The sequence below is a fragment of the Leuresthes tenuis genome, unplaced genomic scaffold (assembly GCF_036924035.1).
Source record: "Leuresthes tenuis unplaced genomic scaffold, fLeuTen1.0.hap1 SCAF_19, whole genome shotgun sequence".
In the NCBI taxonomy this organism is placed as follows: domain Eukaryota; kingdom Metazoa; phylum Chordata; class Actinopteri; order Atheriniformes; family Atherinopsidae; genus Leuresthes; species Leuresthes tenuis.
Window position 1 is genome coordinate 31,040,330 of NW_027325373.1, and position 27,683 is coordinate 31,068,012.

At 40.4% G+C, this 27,683-nt stretch overlaps 1 protein-coding gene across 1 annotated transcript; it reads left to right on the forward strand.

Annotated features, from left to right (window-relative positions):
- Window positions 1-27,605, forward strand: LOC140277296 (metal transporter CNNM4). Its single transcript, XM_072372262.1, has 7 exons — window positions 1-1,580; window positions 10,124-10,267; window positions 11,606-11,740; window positions 12,555-12,724; window positions 16,986-17,082; window positions 23,626-23,801; window positions 24,798-27,605. Exons 1-7 carry the CDS (start codon window positions 65-67, stop codon window positions 25,305-25,307), a joined length of 2,748 nt encoding a protein of 915 aa, XP_072228363.1. The 5' UTR covers window positions 1-64; the 3' UTR covers window positions 25,308-27,605.
- The last annotated feature ends 78 nt before the right edge of the window (window positions 27,606-27,683 follow it).

Below are 27,683 nucleotides of genomic sequence, written 5' to 3' on the forward strand. Positions count from 1 at the left end.
GCGGTGTTAACGGGGGTGTGTGTGATGGAGGGCCAAGGGGGCGGAGCTGCTAGGACATGAGTAAATGACGTCAGCCCCCAGGTCGCCGAGCAGAGAAACAAACATGGCGACAGAATGGAGCGGGCAGCAGGGTTACGTTCTCACAGTTATTATCTGCCTGTGGAGCGCAGTCGGCGGCCGGACGGAGACGGCGGCTGCCGCTGCAGCGGCGGCGGGGTCCGGGGTGAGCGGCGCCCGGAGCAGCGGTGGCAGCCAGGTGCTCGGCATGCGGCTGGAGAGGAGCGACAAGCCGTCCAGCACCAATGACGACGGTGTCATCCAGGTGACTGAGGAGAGCACGGTGCAGCTCCGGTTTTACGGGGTGCAGCTCCACTCGGGCGCCTGGGCACAGGTCCGCTTCACGGACAGCGGCGGGGACGAGGAGCAGGAGGAGGAGGAGGAGGATGCGGTGGCGGCGGCCAGGGGCGGCAGCGGCATGATGGACACGCCGGACAGGACTTGTGTTGATTTCACGAAGGACATCATTGTCGGGAGCTTCATGAACGTGAGCAGCCGGGGCTCGTCGGGGGTGCTCAGCGTGCACATTAAGCCGCTGCGCAAGAGCGAGCCGCAGAAGGAGTACGCGCTATGCACGCTGAGCGGGGACGGCTCCAGGTGGGTGCAGCTGGGGGACAGTGACGGTAGGCTGCTGGTGGTGGAGGAGAAGAAGTCCCTGCTGCCTTTATGGCTGCAGGTGATCCTGATCTCGTGCCTGTTGGTGCTGTCCGGGATGTTCAGCGGCCTGAACCTCGGCCTCATGGCCCTGGACCCCATGGAGCTGCGCATTGTGGAGAGCTGCGGCACAGACAAGGAGAAGAAGTACGCCCGGAAGATCGAACCCATCCGCAGCAAAGGCAACTACCTGCTGTGTTCCCTGCTGCTGGGGAACGTGCTGGTGAACACCACCCTCACCATCCTCCTGGACGACCTGATCGGGTCCGGGCTGGGCGCGGTGGTGGCCTCCACCATCGGCATCGTCATCTTCGGGGAGATCGTCCCCCAGGCGCTGTGCTCCCGCCACGGACTGGCCGTGGGGGCTAACACCATCATGCTCACCAAGTTCTTCATGCTCCTCACCTTTCCGGTGTCCTTCCCGGTCAGCAAGCTGCTAGACTTCCTGCTTGGACAGGAGATCGGAACCGTGTACAACCGGGAGAAGCTGGTGGAGATGCTCCGAGTGACGGAGCCCTACAACGACCTGGACAAGGAGGAGCTGAACATGATCCAGGGCGCGCTGGAACTCCGCACCAAGACCGTGGAGGACGTCATGACCCCGCTGGCCAACTGCTTCATGATCCAAGCGGACGCGGTGCTGGACTTCAACACCATGTCGGAGATCATGGAGAGCGGGTACACGCGCATCCCCGTGTACGACGACGAGAGGTCCAACATAGTGGACATCCTGTACGTGAAGGACCTGGCGTTCGTGGACCCGGACGACTGCACCACCCTGAAGACCATCACCAAGTTCTACAACCACCCGGTGCACTTCGTGTTTCACGACACCAAGCTGGACGCCATGCTGGAGGAGTTCAAAAAAGGTGCGTGTACGTGTGCGTGTGTGCAGTTGTCACATCAGAGCATCCATCAAACGCGCATTCCCGTGCGCGTATTGAACGGTATTGATGAGTGGAACATGGCGGCCTACATTCAGCAGCACATTTTTATCACGAAACAGAGCCATAAAATATAGAATTTAATTTAAAAAACAGGCCATGCTTCTCATCTCTGAAAATGGCTGCTGATTTAGGTCCAAACATGTAGTTTATTGGTCAAAATAGTAAAAGTCTAAATAAAAACACAACAAATATTCAGTTTATTGTCAAAACATTGGTCAAATGTCTTAAATATACATATAGAACATACATATATATACATATAGAAAAGCAGGACATTCTTACATCAGGGAGGCTGAAATTTGTCTAAGCAAGAGCTCAAAATCTAAAATCATTCACCTTAGAAGAAGTCAGAAAAACCTGAAATTCTTAAGACTCAATTATCTGGAAATTGTTTAATGATCAATGAAATGATGCTACCATAAATGGGCCTAATAATCTGGTGGCAGGAACTAATCACTGAAATCAGCTGATGTTTGATGGGATGAAAATCTGCACGTTCAGGCGCAGGATTAGTGCAGGAAATCTCAGCGCTGATATCCACACCTCACTGACATATTTACACCATCGCAGCAGCTTTTTATCATCACCTGTTCAGTTTCGTCTCCTCCTGAAGTTGCTCAGATGTCGGCTGAACAACTGTCACCCACCGCTGAGTTTTTTATAGCACCAAAGCTCATCAATCTGAACCTCACAGATTCAATCAGCTGATATCTGAGCCTGAAAAGCACACTTCTGTTTAAAGGTGATTTATTCAGTAAAAATCCCTTCTTCCTGTTTTTGGGAGTAGATATTAGCGTGTAAAACTCCCCCAAAACACAACCCTGGTATTTCTTTTGCTCCCCTTTGTTTGAAAGTTCCTCATTTAACAAGCCGTTCAGATTTTCATTTAAAAAATAAATCACTCCTTAAGTTGGCTCCACCTCCTCTGCTAAGATGAAGACAGATGAAGACAACTTCTGGTGGAAATGTTCTGCTGTCAGCTGTACTGAGGAGCATGCATCTTCCATCCAGCAGCAGCCTCAGAGGATATAAGAGCCCAGTGGATAAATATATTTAAAGGGTAATGAACCACTTTTCATCTGTTTCAACAACTTGATCTTATCTGAGAAATAATTCCTTACGGTTTATTTATTGATTTATTTTTTCCTTTAGCAGTAGCTAACGCTAACAGCTTAGCTAATGAAGAGGACATACAGCAACTTCTTATTGCTGTTACTTTCTGAAAGAAGAACATTATTGTTCCCACATTACTTTGTTAACTGAAACTTTCTAGTTGAACGGTTACATTCTGTTACTCAGACAACCTGCAGCTGTGTGGATAAGGTGTGTTTTCAACACAACACCGGTCCTCTCCTCACTCTCACGTACAATTGTACAAAAAGTACAATTGTTAATAATAAGGTTAATATATACTAAAGGTTTAAATGCAGTAATTAACGGTACACATGCATTACTACGAGTTACGCTGTGTACATCTCCGGCTTGGTCCATTACTGTTGATGAGAAAGCATTGTTTACTAGCATCTGCTGCTAACTTACAGCTACACTGCTAAACTATTTCCCTCTGGGATCAATAGACTAACTATCTATATCTATCTATAGAGCTGGAGGGGTTTTGGGGTGACTAGAGGAATAGCTTCATTATTTCTGTTTACTGCATTAAATTACATTATGAATAATGTTATTGTAATTATTATTATAAATTATTAACGTACGTAAACAAACCGTAATGCGCCACAGCCGGCAAACGGGTATTCTGACCAAAGGCTGTCTCGTACATCTCTATAAGACCTAAAAAAAATCTATTAAATTGTTTTTTTTTTAAAAAGGGCAGATTATGTCACCTTTAACTTTCCACATGGCTGATAAATGCGTTTGTTGAGGGAGGTGTTTAACCTGCTGCAGGTCGGTTTCCTCCAGTCTCCCTGCCAGAGTGATGACGTCTGATGATGATGATGTTTGAGGCCTGAGTCATCACTTCAGAGCTGACGGGCCTAAATCTGCTTGGTCATGACTCTGACCACCCAAAGCGTTGATTTTAGGGTTTAAAATGACTCCTCCAAGGTCAGAAATGCCTCAACAGAGAAGACAGATGTGAAGAAATGAGTTAAAATTCTAACTTGAGTCACTCATTGATAGTTGCAGACCTCAGACTGCAGGTTCTTTTAGGATTTTGCAGCCTGAGGAGGTGACTTCTGAATCATTTACATCTTTTTTTCTTGTACTTTCTTGGTCCATTTGAATGATCTGTTTTGCTGTGACAGCCATGATCAGAGTCTGAGTTTGAATTCTCCAAAAACAAAGAAAAGGAGCTGCAATGCTTCGTTTAAGATCTCCTTTAGCAAAGGATACACTGAACCAGTGGCGGCTGGTGGAGTTTTCTCCAGGGGGCTACAACTCCAAAATAGACATATACCAAAAAGCAAGCACACAGGTATCACACCAGTCTATTTACATGAATGAAAACAACAAAAGCAACATTATAATATCATGTAGTGTTCTACTTTTTATACAGAAATTTTACCCTTCTATCCTTGAGAGAAGCAAATTTCTCATTGGCTGTTTTGGTTGAAGTCAGGGATGGTTTTGACAAGATTCTTCTTCCTGTGACATCGTGTTCCTGAGGAAAGTCTTGAATCTCATGTTGAGAAGCACCTCTCAGATTCAGCTGTGGTCATAGAAGTTGTGATGAGGATCTTCAGGAGAGCCACAGTCTCTGAAAAGGTGTCCTGAAGATTGTTCCCCATGAAGAGCTGGTACAGAGCCACAGCACCACTCCAGGTCTTGAACTCATCATTGCTGTAGATGAGAGCCCGTTCAGTTTTCAGCTTGTTCTTGTTCAGTAGTGGGTAAGCCTCCATGGAGGTGTTCAGTGCTGCTTCAGGGAACTGGTTGTGTTACTGCTGAAACCTGTCTGCCTGCAGCAGTGTAGCTCTGAAGGCAAATCTGTGTTTTGCATGGTCCAAGATAGTGTCACAAACCTAAAAAATGAATGCACCAGTTATTAGTCAGCTTTCTAATTATTTAATATATAAAAAGTATTTATTTTATGAGTAGATGTGTTCATTTAAGAGCAACAATGCACATTAACATAGCACCTATATAAAAGTAGACTATTATATTATGTAGGGCCTATTCTAAGGTGTGTTCCCCTCTCTTTCACGATATAGCACTACTATGATTAAAAACCATGTAAAAGACCTACACCACCCATTTAGCTTCTATGTCACCTCTGTGGCTACCCTCTGAAGGTCACCAAGGCCCAGTGTGCGACTTTTCTTGGCCAGCTGAGATACACTGGCACTGTGATCTCTACAGAGAGTAGAGAGGGAATCTCTGAACAAAACCAGAAGAGAAAAGTTCATCTTAGTCGCCAGGTAAAATAGCATAATAGAGATTAACAAAATATCAGTAATATTAAACAGCACACACAACATCCACTTTAATTTACCTGATCTTTTGTACATTTTGCATTTCTGTTCGATCGTCTCCCATGGCTCGACCTGTCAATCAGTCACACTTTATGACAGACGGCTGTGGCATCGGCCCCAACGTCAGCCCCAATGTGGGAGGGTGGTGGTATGCCAATCAAGCTGCATTCAGCTCTGGGAGCCCCAGCATGGTCCTATCTCTTGTATTACTGTGCATGTACAACGAGTCTATGGGCATAGATTTTTGTGCCCCAGGGCGGAATTACGTCACCAATCAGACAACGTCGATGAGCGTAACAAGTTTACTCATCATTAACTGTAATATATTTATCTTGCACGTCTAAAAAAATATTTTGAATATTTTAATTTTATTATTTTATTTTTATTACATTTCTTTATGTCTTATTCAAGGCATTGTGGTGAGTGGTGGGGTGACACTCTAGCCTCCTCTATTAGGCAGCTGCCACTCCACTGAACCATAGTTTGTGAGAGAAAAGCAATAATTCTGTCCCACAATTCTTTGCAATCCCAACTTTCAAAGCAACACTCGATTATTTTCATCCAGTCGTACTTACTGTGATTCATGTCCATAAATATAAGGACAGAGTATGTCTGAGCAGCCTGTGACGACACTATGTAACTTTTTTTTTTACAATTTTCTTTCGTTTTTTAGTTGCAAGCTTTTATAAGAAATTAATATTCTATATTATCTCTTATTTACAACATAATTTTCATGGAAAGATGTGATGAGATAGCAATAGATTAAGTATCTAAAACAGTTATGTTGAATATTGATTGAACATTTTCAGTCCTGAAGAAGTTTTTCCTGCTGTCTTTCCTTAACCTTGGAAAAGATGATAGGAGGTCATTTTCTTTGACTATTCGATGAACCCTAGAGCCCTGCTCTACTGAAATCTGTCAGAAGGTTTCGTTTGGGGAAATGTGAGGGGAGAGCTTTTAGCTTACAGCTCTTGATTTCAATAGCTGTGTGTTTTGGATGGTTTATGGTCTTGTAGAACAGGGCTAAGTATCATTATCGATCTTTATTTCAGACACAAAGGTCCATATAAACAAAAAAATACACACAGAAAATATCGTATTCCATAAAAGTTCATTCAAGCTCTTGTTCTAGTGCATCCAGAAGAGAGAAAACGACCTAGTGTTACTAGTGTATAAATTATTTTATAGAATCTTTACAGTGTTTTTAAAAGTTTTTGGGCTTCTTAACGTTCTCCAGTACAACCCAAAGTCCTCAAAAAAAAGAAGATATTTTCTCCCACAGAGGAAACTTTTTAGTCCATCTTACATTGTTTGTGAAGACATGTCTGTCTTTCATATATACAAAACAAAACCTTGGTTTACACAAGCAGCTTTATCAGGCCTAAAAAGGTGGAAGCGCAGTCCAGAGCAGTCGGGCCAGAAAATGAACTGATTTGAGCGTCAGAGTGTTAAAGTTAAAAACTAAAACAAAGCTAAGATCCTCCATCTGTGGAGAGGCTTTAAAATAAACAGGAAACACCTCCCCCCACTCTACATGAAACCATCAACAGGCTGAAGATCTGAATGAGTTTAAATGCAGGTTTAACAGCCAACCATTCAGACCCCTCACCCACTGTGACTCTGAGTTCAAAGGTCACCAACCCTCCCCTCTTTACCCCCTGCTGTTACTTAAGATCTGTGAAGAGGAAATGAGGCACAGAAGATCAGAAAAACACCTCAGATGGTGCCATTCTCCTGTCTGAAAGCCTATGCTTGGATTAAAATACAGTAGCTGTTAACGATGCATGTTTATCATGGCTGACTCTCGTATCCTGCGTTTGTTTGGTGCATCCTCAATTAATGTTATGCGTATGCAAGCTCCATAACGTAGGTGACAACTAGGGGGAGTGTAAACTAATGGCCCTTTTCCACTAGTACCTACTCAGCTCAACTCCACTCGGTTTTAAGGGTTTTCCATTAAGTACTTGGTACCAGGTACATTTTTAGCACCTACTCTGCCGGGTTTCCATGCAAATGTGATGTCAACAAACTGCAGGCCACTGATTGGCCAGGGAGCTACGTCACTGAATGAGTCATGAGTCTGTTAGCCCGATTCTTTCATTGGAAGCCCAAGAAAAAGCTGGAGAAATCTTTAATCAAACAAAGTATTTATTAGTGATCACATGTACAGTATATTGCATCGCTGGACTCGGAGTGATGAGCTCTCGCAGGAAATCCGTCAGGCCAAGCTCCGATATCCGGAAGCAATTCATATTTATATTCGACTTTATCTCACAGAGGTTGCGCTCACACTTGACAGAGTATAATTGGCCAGTTTTTAGTGGCATGAGCAGGCCAACCACTGTCCTCGTCGTGTTCTTTGAATGTGATAAACAATGTGTGTGTGGGTGCTGTTTTAGGCGTGTATTTAATGTACCAGATCTATCTAACCCAATAGAGATGCTTTGTCTGACCCAGTTGTTTAGTCTCGCTATGTCATCCTAAAGTCTAGGACCATTCAAGGACATACATGTATGAGTAGAGTGGAAAAGTACCAGCTAGGAACAGTGGTTATTTAGTAATATATAGAATATGAATGCATAATGTCTAAGAATAAAGCCAATTATAACAAGTCCTTCACAAGAACCCCTCCATATTTAGAAAGCCGGCAAAAGTAACCGTGTGATTTTTTTTTTTAATAATTTCTGTGATCGTCAACGATGACCTTGAGTCAGACAAAAAGCCCTAGACGGAGTAGCAGGTATACCATTGCCTCGAGGTCCTCCATTGTTGTGTCATGTTTGTGTCTCATTAAAATGATGTCACAGGGTTTTGGGGCCTTGCTAAAATGACCTCACCCATTGAGATGATACTCAATTGTAAAGGAAAATGACCTAAACTGGGTAAAGTAGAGCCGAGTTGGTACAAGTAGAAAAGGACCATAGCCAAAAGATATAGTCCCTATATTTGTTGATAAATGCAAAAGACAAGGAACTTAAAAAATAATAACTTATTAAATCCCAATATTTAAAAAAAAAAATCGCAATTAGATTATTTTTCCATATCGTTAGACTCATCTGTTTGATCTTCATCAGACAAACTGGTCTCTTGTTTTAATTAATGTGTTTCATAATGATTTGTTTTGTTTTACTCACCCCGGCGTTGAAGAGAAATCCATTTCTCTGCTTTACATCTTCTCAACTCATACTCCCCCCCCCCCCCCCCCCCCCCCTACAGTTGAGAGATTTAACACCACTTTTGTAAAAACAACCCACTGTCTGAATCCTCCACATGCACAGATATACATGGATTTAATGTCATACTTTAGAGGCTGACAAAGACACCTTCAGAACCTGCCAACATGCCAAGAGACAGAGTAAGATAATGTTCCAAAACCTTCCAAGAACAATACTGCATATTTTAATGTACTCTGGGTTCTATCCAGGTACTCCAGCTTCTTCCCACCACCCAAAAAACATGCATGTTAGCTTAAATCATGTCTCAAAATTGACCCGAGTGTAAGTGTGCATGATTGTGTTTCTCGTTTGGCCATGTGATGGACTGTCGTCCTGTGCAAGGTGTACCCTGCATCTCACCCACTGACAGTGACACTGAGCTGGATTAAGCGGGTATAGAAAATGGATACTGAAGAGCAAACTTCCAAGTTTTTGGTTTGAAATTTCATAAAACTAACCATTGACCAACATTTTTACACGAGAAGAAATTATTTCCATGTTAGTCTGAAACAGAACTCAGGCCCCCACCACCATGTTTAACAGAGGAGCTGCTATGCTTTGGATCTTGAGCATTTCCTTTTGGTCTCACACTTTCTTCTTTCCATCACTCTGATACAGGTTCATCTTGGTCTGGTCTGTCCAGAACACCTTTTTCTAGAACTCTGCAGCTCCTTTAAGGACTTTATGGCATACTGTAATCTGTCCATCCTGTTTTTGTGGTTAACTAGAGGTTAGCATGTTGCAGTGTAGCCTCTGTATTTCTGTTCATGAAGTCTTCTGTGGATAGTAGCCTCCTGAAGACTAGTTCTGATCTATTGGACAGACCTTTGAGGATTTTACTTTACCACAGTGAGGATTCTTCTGTCTTCCTTGGTCTACCAGTCCTTTAGTGATTACAGAGCTCACCAGTGCATTTCTTCTTAATGATCTTCCAGACAGCTGATTTTAGTAATCCTATGGTTTGACCCATGTCTGGTGGTTTTATTCTTGTTTTTCAGCCTCATAACAGCTTATTTCTTCCCTGACAAATTCTCCACTGTGGAGAATAAAGGAATTCTTATTCTTATTTGACTTTCATTGGCACAGCTTCTCACCTCATGTTGAGCAACTACAAACTCCAAACTGTAGAAACAAGCTGAGGTATCTTATCCCTGCACTTTTGAAACAAACACCTGCGAGACACCTGTCCAAAACGTTCTGGAGGTAGATGTGCTTCGAAATGAGTCAGAACCACAGAGTTATACGGTTCACAAACTTCTCTAGGGATGCTTTAATGGACCCCTGACCTGATAGTGTTTCAGCCCTTGTTTATGACATCGCAGTGAAGAGGCCAAACGAAAACAGTGCTGCTGGTGTTTGATGTCCATGAGCTGTGACAGGTTTCCATCCTGTTGACCTGATTAGTCTCCTTTACTCACCTCATCAAAGTGTCAGGTTTTACAGGCAGCAGCACACAGGAGGACAGTTTGTAGAGCCGAGCCAAGAGTGGATTTATGTTTTTACCCCCCTCCTCCCAGCCCCCAGTCTCTCTGCTCTTTATCTCACTCTGGCAGCTCCTCCAACTCTTTTCTCTCCAAAGCTCTTAGGCTCGTCTGGGCTATATTAAGCCATCAGCCAGGATAAATCCACTGACAGATCGAACGGCAGCGTGACTGTTTGAAAGTAGAAATATAAGAAGTTATATATTTATCTAGCGGGAGCTGAATGAGTTTGAAGGCACACTTCTTCCCCTCCCTTGTTTCTGATGCTGCCCTATTTTTCTGGAGTCAGAAAGTGGCAGTGGCTTGTTGTAACCTTCAGGTGATTCTGTCCTCTTCAGGTAAATCCCACCTGGCCATTGTCCAGAAGGTGAACAACGAGGGGGAGGGAGATCCTTTCTACGAGGTGCTGGGATTGGTCACCTTGGAGGACGTCATTGAGGAGATCATTAAGTCAGAGATCCTGGATGAGTCCGACCTCTACAGTGAGTAATTTTGGTGAAAACGCACTCGCTCAAATCCTGTTTGACACATTAGATCCTCTCAGAAGTAGATTTCAGCTGACTGTTAACATCCTGTTTGATAAACAGATCAATTTCATTTAAAGTTTTATGTATTTGGACACACAAACAATTCATCTAGTGTTAACCAGATGTTAAAATGAAGTAAAAACAACGTCAAATGGGCAACAAGACATGACATATTACACTTGATTATTATTTATTGAACAAAAACTAAGTGAACCCCATGATCCAACAGCTTGTAGAAGCACCTATAGAAGCAATAAGTTGAAGTAATGGTTTTCTGTATGATGGTTATCAGTCTCTCACATGGTTGTGGAGGGATTCTGGTCCACTCCTCTTTCCAACGTTGCATCAGTTCATTGAGGTTTGCAGCATTGGTTTCTGCACAGCTCTCTTAAGGTCCCACCACAGCATTTCAGTCAGACTGAGGTCTGGACTTCAGTTGGTATGAGGTGTTTGTGTTGATATGCTGTGTTTGGTTTCCTCCGAACGTGCTGCTGTGCATTATGAGCAAACATCTCCACTTTGCTCTGGTCTGTCCAAAGGACATTGTTCCAGAAGTCATGTGCTTTGTTCAGATGCAGCTTTACAAACCTAAGCTGTGCTGCCATGTTCTTTTTAGAGAGAAGAGGCTTTCTCCTGCAGCCCTTCCAAACAAGCCATACTTGTTCAGTCTTTTTCTAACTGTGCTGTCATGAACTTTAACCTTCAACATGCTAACTGAGGCCTGTAGAGTCTCAGATGTCGCTCTTGGGTTTTTGACCTTGGGGTGAACTTGCAGGGACGTCCACTCCTGGGAATATTGGCAGCTGTCTTGAATGTTTTCCACTTGTGAATAATCTTTCTCTAGAATGATGGACTCTATATAATTTGGAAATGGCCTTATAACCCTTCTCAGATCAATGGGCAGCAACAATTGCTTCTCTAAGATCATTAGTTGATACACTCCTGAATGCTCCAGAGCAGCAAACTTTGTCTTATCTGTTGTTCAGTAAATAATGACAGTTTAAAATATATCATGTGTTGTTGTTTTTACCTCATTTTAAGACTTTGTATGAACCAGACATAATCATACATAACACCTTAGAACTGAAAGAGGATCTGCTTTCTCTCATCCGATGACTTAACACTTGCTCCTTTCTGTTTGCATTTTGACAAATTGGCATCTCTTATTTGCCTGAATTAATAATGAGCTGCAAAACAACACTTTCATTTCCTTCATTATTTCAGTGACTGTTTAAACTCTTATTTGTTGCGTCTTCCTCCACTCTTCACCCTCTCTTTGCTTTCTGTATGCAGCCGACAACAGGAACAAGAAGCGGGTGGACCCCAACAAACACAAGCGAGACTTTTCTGCCTTCAAGCACGATGCAGACAGTAAAGTGAAGATCTCTCCTCAGCTCATGCTGGCAGCACATCGTTTCCTGGCCACAGGTGAGCTCTGAGGTGACGGTGGGCGATCTCACATGTTTGTTTCTTTGTTCAGCAGATATTCTGTTTCATCTCATGCATCCATCCATTTTCTACACCCGCTCCATCCTGGTCAGGGTCGGAGGGGATGGCGTCTATCCCAACTGTCAGAGGGTGTTAGTCCAAAGCCTAATTTCTCCCCCAGAATATTGTTAAAGACAAAGTGGAATTCGAGCCCCTAACTTTTGTCTGGAGAAGGAAACCAACATGTTTGAAGCGAAAGAGGAACATTTTGTTCCTATTCCCGATTGTGGAAAAGTGGAATTCTTGCTTTTAACCACGCCCACTTCAAATTTCTGACTAATCGCTCAATAGTTGTCGGACACCACACGAGAAAAAGTTCTGCCAGATTGATGTGATGAAAACAAATCTCAGGATTCCCCAGGAGGAACTGGAAAGTTCACTGGGGAGAAGGATATCTGGGTTTCCCTCCTGAACCCGTTGCCTCTGATAAGCAGAAGATAAAAGATGGATGAATAAATAAATAAGCAAACTCTAGATATTTTAATGTGTATCAATGCAGCACATCTACGATTTTACTGAGGAAAAACTGCAAACTGAGTACAGAGCATGTCTGATTTACATTAAACCTTCTCTGGAACATAATTCACTACATTTTTCCAAGTGTTATAATAAAAATTTCGAACACCTCAACATGAGTTCAGTCATCATCTAGACAAAAACTCCAGATTCTCCTGAAAATAAGACGCAGTAATAAGACACCGTTAAGTATTTCTGCCTGCGTCTGATCTTTGTTTTCCTCTGATTCTTCCATTAGAGGTGAACCTGTTCAGCCCATTCCAGATCACAGAGAAAGTCTTGCTGAGGATCCTCAGACACCCGGATGTCATCCACGAACTCAAGTTCAACGATAACGACAAACGATCACCGTTGCACTTCCTCTACCAGAGGGCCAAACCTGTTGACTACTTCGTGCTCATTCTGCAGGTGAACACTCTCACACATGGTGGAAACAATCACATTTTTCCACAAACAGAATTACAATATATAGAAGAAATCTTTGAGGCAGTTTCAATTGGTTCGAATAGTTTTAAGAAGGTCAAAGGGTGTAAAATTTGTTGTTGTGTGCAGTAATAAACAAATGATCAGTTCTCTGAGGTGTTTAAAATCTGCTTCTCTGCAGCTGCTGCACTGTACATATACCAAATTGGTGAAATTGGCCTCAGGTGGTAACTGACCAATCAGAGCAGACTTTTATTCGAAGCAGCCTTCAAAATCTCCTAATTTCCTTTCAAATATAAACATAATTACAAGCTTTTTCGGCTATAAAATTGTGTTTTTGTTCAACTATAAAATCGTTGTAATTCAAATTTATATTTTTTGCCCGAAGAAGACTGAACACTTTTTGTCATTCAACATTTGCTAATGATGAAATGAGTATTTTTGCAGACTGATGTACGTTTTAAACAATTGTGACACACTGTAATATTATGTGGCAACAATGAAACGATTCCTGTTGAAGTTGAGCAGGTCTGGCTGTTGAAAGGTCATGATGAGGTCAGACTGGGTAATACCAGCAGGTTTATCTCAGCTCTCAGGAGAAGGTGTTGACACACATGAAGGTGCCAAACGCTTTAAACTTTTAAGACTACTGACTTCAAATAATTAGGTGAAAAAACTCCGTAGTCATTAATACATGAGTGAGATGCCTCATGTTGAAGCAGTTCAGATCGAGATGTTTTTTGTTTGTTTTGTTTTTGTTTGAGATCAACAAATGATTACTATTTTTTTCTAATGGATGAATCTTACATTTAAAAATGAATTATTTCATCTTGAGTTAGTGAGAGTATTACAGAGCTGTAAAACAATGAAAACCAGTGAATCCTCTCAGATTATACCAGATTTTTCCATATTCATTCACTTATTAAAATATTTTGCTGTTGAGTGTAAAGACGCATTATTTTGGACTCAAAAGTAGTATATATTATAATATAATCATAGTATAAAACATTTCTGGCACAAAACTCACAACTTTTCTTCTGTTTGGGGCCGATTCTTAGAAATATTGTATTTACAAGTTGATTGACAAATTATTTGGCCAGTAGAAAAAAAACATTATTTACTTAAACATTATTGTTTTATAAAGGTACTGCTAGGTCACGTTTGTCCCTTTCCCCTACAAATGCGTTTAAATGAGAAAATTCATAATTGGTTTCAGATAATTTTTTAAACTTTAACACAATTCAGTTGAGAAACTGATTGTTTCCTCAGTAAATTAACTGTAAGTCCTAAAATCTTTGAGACAGTGGTCTGAATAAGTTCCTCTATTATTCAGCCAAACACACAGAAAATCATTTAAATAAGATGTACATACTGTATATGGGATTAATCAACACCTTGGTTGATATATTAATAAAAATCGGTTTCAAAGTAGATATACTCATCCAGTATTGATGATGGATGAGTCTGTGTCGCGCTTTCCTCTGAATGACCTTCACCAACAGATTCTCTTACAAAATAAGGAGACAAACGGCGGGTAGTGAGGGGATTGAAGGGTTAAGGAGAATAGAAAAGAAGCAAAGCAGATAAGTAGAAACTGTGAAAATCAGCAAAGCTTATGGAGTGTGAAATTAAGAAGAAGATGAGTTTAAGGATGACTTTAGATGAGGGGAAGCTCAGAAATCCCTCCTCTGCACCAGGAGGAGGCAAACGAGAGGAAAGCTGAATAATGAAAGGAAATCACTGGCATACAGAGCATGTGTGTGGTTCAGAGTATGAGTTAAGATTCAATATTTTTATTGTTTTTATTATTTAAAGACCCTGTCACAGAGATTCAAAACCATGGCTATAGTTGAACCACAGCAGATCAGTTTCAGCTTGTACATTAAAACAGTAGCTCAAAAATAATAATAATCATATTTGGTTAAAAAAAGAAGAAAAAATGCATTGAAGCATCTTTATCTTGTCGGAATATTAAAGGAAATGGATTTGACACAGTTATCAAGAGGCCTCAAACAGCAAACTAAAATAATGCATTCAGTTTTAAGCTAATAAACTATAAGATAAAATAATGGATTAACTGGTTTAGCTAATAAATTGAACATTAAAATAATGGATTAACTGGTTTAGCTAATAAATTGAACATTAAAATAATGGATAAAATGATTGGCTAAAAGTTAGAAACTAATATTGTTGATAATTGGTTGATATGGAAGATGACAAAAAATATGATCAAATACAAATCATTTGGCAAAAATATTAAATACTTTGACAAAAGTAAGCAATTGTGAGATGAAATAATGAGTCAGTTTATAAGCTGAAGCAATAAACTTTGGAGAAATGGAAATTTGCTTTTTGAAATCTCAGACTTCAGTGTTGAATGCGGCATGCCCTTAAATTGTCAGCTATAGTAAAAAAAAAAAAAATAATCAAAATAATGGATTGAATTGTGGCCAAAATGAATGATTTAAATAGTTAATGCTTACCGTAAATGATTCATTGCATTGTTTTTTTTAAACGTAGTGGTGAAATTGAACATTTATAACATTTACCTTAATAAACAATGATCCTTAGTTTAACAGGGTATCTGCTATAGTTCCACCAATCCGTCCATTTTCTCGACCCAAGCTGTTCTGGGTCACAGGGGGGTGGAGCCTATCCCACCTGTGTTAGAGCCAAAGACGGAGATGACTCTGGTTATTTAGTTGTTGTAAAAGTCAGTTCATGATGGATGAATTATGGAAACATCTAAAGGAATAGCCTCTGCCTCCAAATGGTGGTAACATTCATCTACCGCCTTAAACATTAAAGATTTACTGTATAAAAGGTGATACTGTTGACTTACAGCATAACTACCGGTGTTCCAGTGGTTATGATCAAAGTTGGCTAAAATCACCTTCAAAAAGGTGTTAAAGGTAAACTGGAACCACCAATGTTGTCTGATTTAGATAAATGTTCAGAATCATTGTCCTGAGGTAATTTGGTCTTTAAGTTCACCCTTTTTCTAAGAGCCAACCTCCAACATTTGAGCAGAGGTCTGTTTGAAACTGTGAGGAAGGCTCTATTGTTAACACCTGAGGTGTGGATAAAGTGACTGCAGACACCGAGGGGGTAACCTGAGAACAAACGTGTGTGTGTGGGTGTATATGTGCCTCAGTATTTATGAGGCACAATTTAATCTTCAGGTCTTGAAAAGGGATGACATCTTGGCAGGTATTCACTTTTCAGACCTTCAGGGGGCAGTTAAAAGGTTGATATTTGGCTTAGGGCTCAGGTTAAAATGCCCGATGAGAGTGAAGCATCTTTGTGATGTTATAGGACTGTAGTTTGTAAATGAAGATGGCAGTGCACAAATGTAAGTGTTACAGGTAAAGAGACACCGAATCCTGCTCTGGAGCACCTGTGGCAGGATGGAATATTTATGGGACGTCAAAGTGTTTGTGTTACCTGCCACAGGATACGACTCTGGGATTATAGACAGCAGAGCTTTCAAACTAACTCTCACACACAAGCAGGGAGAAACAATTGCAGGGTTCCCATGAGTCCTGGAAAGCCTGGACGTGTTTAGACGTTTAGTGTTTTGGCCCTGAAAAACAGATTGAAAATGACAGGAAAAAATTGTGAAAGATCCTGAGAAATGTGTAAGATAAGAGAGATGCTCAGGAAGAAGATTAAAGTGGAATGGAAGGTTAAGAGTATCAATTGAAATGGATGTAGTTGTTGAATGGAAATAAAAAACATATTTTCAACAGCAAATTTCAACTCGGTTATGTAGCTTCGTTTCAGCATTCAGTCATTCTGTTCTGCCCTAAACAAAAGTGGACCAAGTCTACATCAAAAACCTAGTTACAAATAAAGTAAAAGTTTGAAAGATGTACAACCGTTTTAAACCATTAATAAAAAGGTTGGTAACTTTCAGGCTCCTCCCCCTCCCTCTCTGCTGTGCTTCAGCTCATTCATGCCCAGGCCTTCTCCAGAATGAAATGATAGCTGATTCTGTCAAATTAATTATGATTAATTACAAAGTAAATTATGTTATTTTAAAATTATATAGTCAGTGTATTCTTTTTGTTAGAACATCTGTTTTTTCTGATTTGGAAAAAATTGTCTTCTTTTAACGAGGATGCTATTGTCAGAGGCCTGATTCCCATCTTGTATCCCAGCCTCTTGGCATTTAAATGGTGCTGGATAATGACCTCCTAAACAACCTAATAAAAACAACATCCTGTGTGTGTGCGTGTGTTTTCAGGGACGGGTGGAGGTGGAAGCCGGAAACGAGAACATGAAGTTTGAAACCGGTCCGTTTTCCTACTATGGAGTCATGGCTCTGAGCACGCCATCGCTGGGTGAGACGACACATACACACTGTGAAAACTAGTACTGACACACTCGCATGTACTTTCTGTCTTTGTGAGGACATTTGTGAACCCTTTGTTAGGTGTAGCATCCATGAGCTGCATACGTTTAGCAGCAATCATTCTCACTGCATCGGTCATTGCACGAACAAATTTGTGACATCAACACCGCACGCCAGGCTACAAAAATCAATTCAGTTTTTTTTTTTTTATATGAAGCGACAAATCCTCTCAATTCAAGCCAATTAGAGTCCAATTCATTGAAAAACAAACAGTCAAATCCAATTCATACAGAGCCAATTTAAATAAAGTATTCTTGCTAAAAAACCAACAGATTGCACTGAAACTTCTCTTTGATCCAATCCCTCGTCCTGAGCGTGCACGAGGCGAATGTGGGGAGAAAAAACTCCCTTTTAACAGGAAGAAACCCCCATCAGAACCAGAACCAGGAAGGGCAGCTATCTGCCACGACCAGCTGTGGGTTGAGAGGACAGGAAAGAGGGGACAACAAGCACCATGACACCAGGCCAGGGATACCTGCTGAGAAAGAGAAACACGAGTTAATGACAACAAATCAAGAGGCCAAAACTACGCGAAAGCGCACCTCACATAACGGCAATTTTTGCAAACATTGCCATGCAAATATGCAACTTCAAATTGTGAATGAATAAACATTTAAATTCTTGTATCCAAATGAGGTTCACAATTAAATTAGTGAATTTATGGATCCACCTCATCAGAGCTGTTAATTCAAAACACCTTCAAGGGTTAAAACAACTGAACAAGCTGGAAACGTGTCCTTAATATGTGATAAAACACAACCAGGTTCATGCTCAGCTTGGTCCTCATTAACGTGAACATTCAGAACACACAAGTAGACTTTGAAATGAACACAGAGTGCTGCAATAGTTTTTTTTTATCCGGTTATTAGATAGAGCGCAGTGACCCTAAGTTTGAACAGTATTTGAACACTGTTCTTTGAACAGTGTGAACACAAATTGTCAGAAAACACTTGGAATGGGAAATATTTGTGTTGAGGGTTTCTGGGTAAATCTCATCTTAAAGTGTTTGAAACAAATGTTATTAAAAGAAAATTCGGTGAAGCCATTCGAGAGCATTCGAATCAGCTGATGAGCTGATGGTAAAGCCATTTGTTTGACGAGAGGAGTAGAAAAGCCAATGGGCTTAGTCCAAAAAGAGCAGCACTTAGTTTGTGTCCTTGTAAAGTCGACCCATTAGAAACAAAGCCAAGACTCAACTGATATTGACCCATTTCTGTCCTTGGAGATCATAATGGATCTTTGACGTCCGGTCAAAGAGTTTGCTGCTGTTGTTGTTGGGATAAAGAAGTTCGTATTTAGGTCTGTTTAGATGTTTATCAGTAAGAGACAGTGACTGGACACAAACGGATGATTTCAGTTCAGGAGCACTTTGATTTAATTTATTAGGATCAAAACTTTGACTCACGATCACGTCAGAAGTCTGGCTGTATATCCGGCGGCGGTTTACAGATTAGCTAACCGTTTCGCCTGTGATGACCTCTCAGGCTGCTGAGAGGATTTGTGTTGTTGGTGGTTAAAGTCAGAACTATTTAGTACTGTGCTTGGAAACTAGTGACAGTTTTAAAAAAATGGAACAAATCTGAGGGTGTCTCTCCTTTTAAAATGATCCAAAATGCATCCATTCATTTAAAAAATGTTGTTAGAACTTGTAGAAATGTTCGAATTGGGGCCCGTATGTTTTTACTTGGAAATATAATTCTGTTTCTACCAGTAAGGCCCCTTTTTGACCAACTTTTTATCCAGACGTTACATCCATGGTAGGAGGCACAAGTAATTTGTTATTTGTTTTGTAGATGTTGGGTGAAGGTCACCGACAATGCAGACAGGGAGCTATGATGGCACATTTTAGTGGGAAATAAAGTAGCCGTACACATGTATCACATGAACACAATAAAATTTGTTCCACGGTGATGGCGGGGGTTTACTGTCTTGTGTTTTGGGTGATGTTAGCCAACTTTATAGGGACAGTGCAGCTCGGAGAGTTAGCTGTTAACTGCAGGAGAACAGCGCCCTCTGGTGGCCAACCATTATCTGACAAGAAGTTAATCTTTTTTCTTTTCTCCTCGTCATACATAACGGGTTCGGTTGAATAGTCTGTTCAGCTCAGGAAACTTCCTAAGTCAGTGAAACGACCCCAGATATATCTGCTTTGCAACCAGGATTAGAGCTGTTTGAAGGAGCTCCAGTGCGTCCTTTAGGATCTCCTTTAGGATACACCTATCCATCCTTTATGAGAGAAAAGGAGATTTTTCTGTCCCATAATTCCTTGTTGCTACAGCTCTTATAGTGACGCTTGATTTTTTTCACCCATTCACACTAACTGTGTTTATGTGGATAAATATGAGGACAGGAGGGTGTGTTTGAGGAGCTCTCTTATTTCCTTTTTAGTTATGAACTTTTATAATAGTAATATTCAGTAATATGCTATAATATCTCTACTTTTCTACAACAAGTGATAAGATTGCAATAGATGAAGTATCTAAAGCACTTTTAGTAGAATATTTATTGAACAGCTAGCATCGTTCCTTAACCTCGTGATGTTTGGACTCTAAACTTTAAATTGTTCCACTTTAGCACAAAAAAGTAAACTAAATATACTTTAAAATCTGCATTTCTACAATGTAATTACAACTCAAATAAACTGAACACAAGACTAGTTGTTCCAAATGAGTAAACATCTAATTAATTAACGATAACCACACTTTAAGTTGCTGTAGGTACATTCAGTACGTTCATTTTTGCACTCCAGCTTAAACCAGTTAACAGCTTAAACCTCTGAAATATGGCCTTTGTGCCAGAATCCATTGGTATATTTATCAAAGACAATAATGACGTTGTAAAGAATGTGTTGACATGACATCAGGGATTTAAGTAGTTTCAGAAGCTGATTGAAGCTTTTTATTTTAAAATCAAAATTGAGGTTAAAGAGGTCGATAAGCAAGCCGACAGCGCCACGAAGAATCGACACAAGCGGCGACTCGTTTATGGCGGTTGTTTTCTTACATTTAATTTCTGAAGATTAAAGCTCAGGCTTTTTACGTTTTTACTGAGCTTCATTTACCAGTACCAAATGCAGCGGGTCAGAACCAGGTGAGGCCTTCGTTCTTCTTCTTTTGATTAAGACCACTTTCGGGACATCTGCTGCTGAAGAAAGAAGAAAAACCTTCAGCGTTTCTGATTTGAAAAAGAAAACACAAGTGATTTATGATCTGTTTGAATAAAAGAATAAAGCAGCTCACCTTTGTCTCTGTGCCTCTTCCTCCCCCTCCTCTCTCTCAGCTGTCACCCCTCCTCTCTCCCCGTCAGTGGCGTCTCCCCCTCCACGCCGCCTCTCTCTTAAGAGGTTTTCTCTGTTCTCTCGTTTCCCAGGTAAACACTCGCACGGGTCAGAGGAGGGTTAGGGGGGGTCCCTTTAAAGACAATTTCTCACCATTTTTAATTTTTTTTTACCATCTTAAGAGACCTGATCCAGCAAGAACAACTTTACACAAAAGACTTTTACCCTTTGACCTCAGTCAGAACGCCAGTCATGGCGTTTATCGCTGTTATGAGGGTCGTTGGAATTTGTATCTCCAAACTGACGCCTTTTAAATACTTTTAAAAAGCCAAATTTAAAGAAAACAAACAGCTGCACAGGAGTGTAGGTTCAAACTGACCCAAAACTGATCATTTAAATCATAAATGTTGTTTAAAGAACCGCAAACACAATCAGGTTTGACTGTGATGATCATATATTTTTATTTGTTTTGGTCTAATTGTAAATTGCTACAAAAAAGTTAAAGTTATTTAGTTATCTCTTTTTTTTTTTTCTTTTACTTGTTCAACAAAACTAATTCAAACTTGTCCCGTTTTAAAGCCACATAGATGCTTGAATCCAACGTCGTAAACCGTGGCATCTGAGCCCCACGGATGCTGTAAGGCAGTTTCAGGCTTAGGAATGTGCATTACAAAAGTCAATGTACTTTAACACAAATCAAAAGCTCATAGTTTTAAGGTTCACAAACTTCTCTGGTGTTGCTTTAATTGTTTCCAAATTAAAGTATTAAAAATCTGCGATTAATGCAATGATGACCTACAGATTAAAATCGTGGAAACCATGAATCAGTTTAGCCAAAATTACTCATTTTCAGTTTTCTCAGCTGCTCAAATTGGAAATTAAAATATATTTTTAGGTTTTCCTTATTTACTCAACAGAACCTGCAATTAGAACACTGTTTTAAAAAAGCACTTACGTATTATATACTTTTTGAAATAGTGAGGTCATGAAAACAATAAAGAATCAAACTGCTTGTTTTAAAAATATTAAAGTTACAATTAGTAAGAATAACACCTGCTAAATCCAAATTTTTAATCCTAAACAGAAAAATGAGAAACTTCATTGGTTTTCCTGAAGCTGTTAGCCACAGCGGCGGTCTTCCTCATCATGATGAAGAGAAGTTTGTGATGAAAGCTATGGAGTCGGTGGACCTTCAGGTTTTTTTTAGCTGAAGTGAGACCAGCTGCAGCGCCCTCTGCTCTCCGATGAAGTTTAACTTGCTGGACGGGACTCTTGACTCCACGTTCTCTATTTCCTGATCCTGATGAATCTTATACCTTGTTTAACCACAGATCCTCGGTCAGATGTTTTTCATTGTTCCTTATCAGCTGAAGGAGGTGGTAAGCCTGACCGCAGATCTTTGGTTAACTGAATCGTTCCACACATTAAGAAATATGCTCTGTTGCTTTCTGAGAAGTAAGTTAGACAGTCTCTCACAAGTATCAGCTTAGCATACAGCCTGGAGGCAGCAATCAGCTGATGAGTTTTTATCATTTTTCACATTTTAAACCTCATACAAAAACAAACACCTGTTCATTTCCTCCCATGAACCTTATGGGCCACAAATCCTCCCACAAAGAGTGAGATAAGACCAGAGCCCATGTTGTTCTGGTTTCCCCTTAAAGGGATAGTTTCGGTTTTCTACAGCATGGTCGTGTTACGTACTTATGAGCAGTAAGTTTGGAGAAGCATGGAGGAATTATCATGTTTGAGCCAAGCTAACAGCCACTGAGGGCAGACTCAAATGGATGCATTTCAGGCGTTAACAGTCACTCCACTCATTTATTTTGAATGAGGTGAAGTCATTTATTGCCTAACTGAATTGTGGCTTCGTTGCTGTGGAGCCACACGGATGTTGTTCGGTTGAGAAAATAGTGACTAAAAGTAAACAACAGTCTGATGCAATAGTGACACTACATAAAACGGAACATACAAAGTACCATTGGCTGAATCACTGAGATTTTTTTTTCAATTAAATTCAATTCATTCATTCGTTCTTTTGTCCCTGCTCTCAGTAGCTGTTAGCATGGCTCAAAAATGAGAGTTCATCCCTGCTTCTCCAAAAAGAGACTACTGTCTACTAAAGATAAGGTACTAACTACTGATAAATACTTAACGCACTTAAAAAAAAAAAAAAAAAAACTATCCCTTTAATGTAGACGTACCAACTACGTAAACGACTCACGTTAAGAACATAGCATTAGGTCATCGTGATTGTGTTTATTAAAGCTTACACTTGTTGCTTCACACTACATCGCCACCAAGCGGCTTCTTTCAGCATTCTTTGCATTGGCACTAGGGCCAGTGTATGTTGTCCGCCTCCATGCGTATGCACAATGTAGTTTTTGTCATATGCTCAAGTGCGTGATAGTCCCTGGACCAGTTTACAAACGTCCACATATGGCTCCAAAAACAAAGTATTTACTGAACATAACCCCAGTTCTAGTTGTATGTTCGTAGATTGTTTGACGAGATTTGTTGTTATGTCACAATCTTACATACTGACACACAACTAAAACTGTCGTATAAATGAAACCGTGTACGATGATGAGCAGGCCGTCGTTATCTTTATTCAAAGCCAGGCTAACAGTTTCCCTTTGTTTACAGTCTTTATGCTAAGCTAAGCTAATGGTTATTGTCCATCGCTTGGTAAGAAAGCACATCAGCATATTTCTTTAAAATGTTGAACTGTTCCTTGAAGCCCAAAAGTTTTCCTCAACCTCCCCACACGATCCCCTCACTGACCAAACTCAACCCCTCCTGTCATCACGGATGTTATCTCTACTCGTCAAGCCAGATTATCGCCCCTCTGTGAAATCACCTAAAACCAGCCAATCAGAGAGGTCCGTTCTCCGAGGACAGACTGTTACAGCCATGAGATGCCCCATCACATGGCACGTTTGTTGCATTCTGTGCATTCAACAAACTCAGTTCTCACCTCCACGCCATCAGTTGCTCGTGTGATGTTGATGTTTCGTGTGTTTGTGTGATGCGTTTTGGCGTGTTCATCACTTTTCTCCACATTCAGTTTGCTGCACTCTCCCTGGTTTTATGTTTTCTTTGCTTCTGTTGCTGTTTCACCACGACTTCCTTCCACTGCTCTTGTTTTGATTTTGGTCACCCACTTGCTCCCCCTCCTCTCTGTCGATTCCCCAGAGTTTCGGTCTCCATCACATGGGGGCAACCTCAACCGCTCAGCATCTCTGAGCTGCACTGAGCGCGCTCAGGAAAGCGGCTCCGTCAGTGGGAGCAACACTCAGATCTCGGGAACCTCCTTTCAGTACATACCAGACTTCAGTGTTCGAGCTCTCACAGACCTGCAGTTTGTCAAGGTAACACCCAACAACTGATGAAATGTTTCATTTTAATGACATCATTCTGCTCATCTGAACAAGGCTCATTGCAGCCAACAAAGACACAAGCTACTTATAATGACCGATAACAGAAGTGTGAAAATAAGCCACTTTATGGATTAACATTCAAAACAAAAGTTAAGATGCTATAAAATTGTAAAATTGTCAGTGATATTCAAATCACTAAAATTCCATATATCCAAAGAAAACTTATCAAATATCGAGATTGAGAAGTTTTACTGTGCTTTTTCGGAAAGCTAAATTTTGACTCTTTGTTTCAACCATCAGCGGGGGACAAACTAATCCTGACCCCTCCTATTCTAGGATTATGTTTGTGCCCACTAATTTTCATTGCGAACTACATAATTACACATATTTAAACAATTTTATGTGTATTTTAAGTATTTGGGCTAATCACAGATACAAAACAAAGCATTTAAATGTCCTGAAATTTCAAAGATCCCCCCCCCCCCCCCCCCCCCCCCCCCATCCTCGCAGTGGTTTGGTCCACCTGAAGGACTGTTACATTGTATTTGAGGAACTTTGGAGGTTTGAAGTTGGAAATTGATATTACCTACTTTAGTCCAGTCATTGGTGGTTTGACTCTTTACAGAGGAGTAATTAAGCATTAGGGAAACATGACAATAAAGGAAAAAAAAGTCAAACTTGTGTGTTAACAAAAGAATATTTAAAGAGTAAAAGTGGTATTTCTGTTGAGACATAAATGGAGCAGTTCTTAATGGACTGGAAGGCAACGTGATGGTGCATTCAATTGACTAACAATTGAAGTAAACAAATTTCTTGAACAAAGATACTATATTTAAAGGTAGATCATTGCTCATATCTTACGGTACAAACCACATGACCTCCTCATAAAAGGTCAATGTTGGGACTTACTGGTAAGGGAACGATTAAAGAGTGTCCTACAGAAGTTCTGGACTGTGTGGAACCTTTATGTTTACCGTTCTTCCTCAGATCACTCGCGCTCAGTACCAGAACGGCCTCCTGGCGTCCAGGCTGGACAGTACTCCGCAGTCTCCAGAGGGCAGCCACACTCGCCTGGACATATCTATCTCTTTGCCTCCTGTGAGTCCGCTGGGGACGCGTGTCCCGCTGCCGCTGGCCACGCCTCCTGTGAAGCACCCGTCGTCCAACACTCAGCCGACGCCACCGGCCAGTCGTGCCACCTCCAGCCGTAGGCCAAGCCAGTCTTTGCCCCCTTCCAGCAACCACACCCCCCTGTCCCAAACCCCTCCCTCTGCCATTAACACCGTGCCCTGCACCCTGAACCCAACCCAGACCACCTTGCTTACCTCCAAGTCCCAGCAGTCCTCGCCCTCTGACGGCCCGGAGAACGGGCCTGGAGAGACCACCACCCTGCTCCGAGAGCACCAGAACTGCGTGGGCCCCCGCCGGCCTGGCCACACCCAGCCACACCCACACGTTCATACCATCAGTCATGCACACACTGAAAGCACCATTTAACTGGAAAAATTTAAAAACTGCTTGTTCACGCACTGGCATGACTTCTTGAAACTGAGGATCAGCACAATGGAGATCCTTTGTTCCCCTTTCCTGCATGAACCCCCCCCCCCACCCCTCTCCAACATTGACAAAAGACCAAAAACAAGGAACAAAGAGGGAACAAAAGTGAGTACATGCAAACACGATGGTTGTGGATGTGTCTTCTTAAAGGGCCAGTTCTACAAAAATGTGTCTGTTAGTGAGGAGACTTCCGCCTCCTCCTCAGCTCAGTGGAGGTGAATGGAGTTCATATATTCCTGCTCAAAATTATTTTTCATGAAAATTATAGATCTTAATAGTAGCATTTATAAACATGCGATTTGGTCCAAATGTATATTTTTTTTAAATGAATCGGAAGCACCCTCTGCATTTGACCTCTCACTTGTATTCAACAGAAACAGAAACCATAGCAACTTAATTGTTGATGTGTTACACTGCCCCTTTGGTCAAAAGCTGTATTGCATCTTGGAAACGTTGAATTAGTTTCTGAGGCTGTGTTTAAAGGTTTTCACAAGTTTACAGCCCAAACTGTTGTAATATACATTTGAATCCTGACTACACATTAAGCTTTAAAAGATGTGGATGTCAATGATGAGTTGGTATTTATTTGTTTTCCCGGAGTTAAGCCAGATAATTTTCACGACTTTATTTACTCGAACACTAAAACTGACCAGTATGGAGGACTGAAACTGCCGTTATCAGCAAAAAATACATCTATGACTAAATACATAAGTTTATATGATGATAAATGCTACCAAAATTGAAAAAAGTAATAGTTTATGCTAAATCAACTGCATAGAATATGAATGAAATAAATATTTTCTGCTTTAATTTTATGTTGTATTAGTTAAAGCTGGTGTTCATATTGCTGTTTATTTATAAAACCGCCCCTCATTTGCATAATGAGTCAGAAATGAATACAGGAATGTAAAAACGGAGATGAGGAAATGCAAAAAGAAAACATGGAAATAAATGGGCTTGAGGAAGTAAATAGGGGAGATAAATGCAAAGGCAAAATAACAGAGAAGTAAATCCATCTAGAAATAAAACCGATTACAAAAGTTGTTTTTGTTTTGTTTTTTTAAAAAGATTTAAGAAAAAAAGATTTTGTAGCATTTATCATAAAAACACATTTAAATAATTTTTTTTTTTTAGTCCGTTTTTCGGTTTAGTTCAACAAAGGTGTGAAAATTGTCTGGTTTAAACAGATAAATACAAACTCCACACTGAAGTCCACATATTTTAAAATTCAATGTACACTCAGTATATCCACTAGAGGGCAGACTGTGGCTTCATGTTCCCTTTGATTTAACTTTGTTAAACTCCTAATCAAATCAGTTCATACGCCTGTGGATAAAACTGAAAGCATAAACTTTTACTTGTTTTTCTGATGTTTTGAGCAACACACAAAATTCCATTTACCTCTATTTTTATTTTTGAGGTTTATAAATCAAACCCCTGCAGATAAAACAATTTTTTTGTTTTCTGTTTGGATAATTAATGAGCTGATCCTTTGAAGTCACCACTGGATAAACAGTCTGTTGCACAGCTGACTGTTGGGAGACGTTTTAAAAAAAAAAAAACGTTATTGTTAATTTGCCTCTATTTTTTTTTCTTATTTCCAAAGAGTGAAACTTCCAAAGTTCTAAAATTAACCATGATGGTTTTATTTACAATAAGCGTGGTTAAGGTAGGTCTCTTGTGTGGGAGTTTCTGTTTTACTGAGTGTGTTGTGAATGAATTTCAGTGTCAATTCAACTACCAGCAAAGTGACCAGATTCACTGTCTTTAATGGCTTCTGCAGGCTGTAGGTGAAACATAAACCAACACCAAACTAATGCTGCATGTTTTAACCCTTTTATATCAAACCACCATGTCACTCCTGACCTTATAAACTGCCGAATGTGGTTTTCCAGATTTAGAGAAGGGATTGAGGAAAGTCAGTACTCATCTTGAATCTTGCTCAAGTCTATCAGGGTTTTTTACAGATAAAATGATGAATTAGACTGTACTGTAATTCATCATTTTAAGGCAGATCTGGTCCAAAATATTTTACATTTCAACAATTCTGGATGGCAAAAAACCTGCAGCATAACATGTGGCTCCATTAGTTGGGTTTGATTTAGTTTGTACGTGGCAAATGTTTAAATAATAAAACAATGAATAAAACAGACAAACAAAAAAATATTATCTTGGAGTAAAACATTATACTTAATAATTTTCACTTTTTAAAATTTAATTGCTTAAAGACTGCAATAGATTAACCAATTTACCTATTTTTGATTTATTCATAAATTAATTAATTTCTGAACAAAAATACTGTTCATGTTTTGTTTT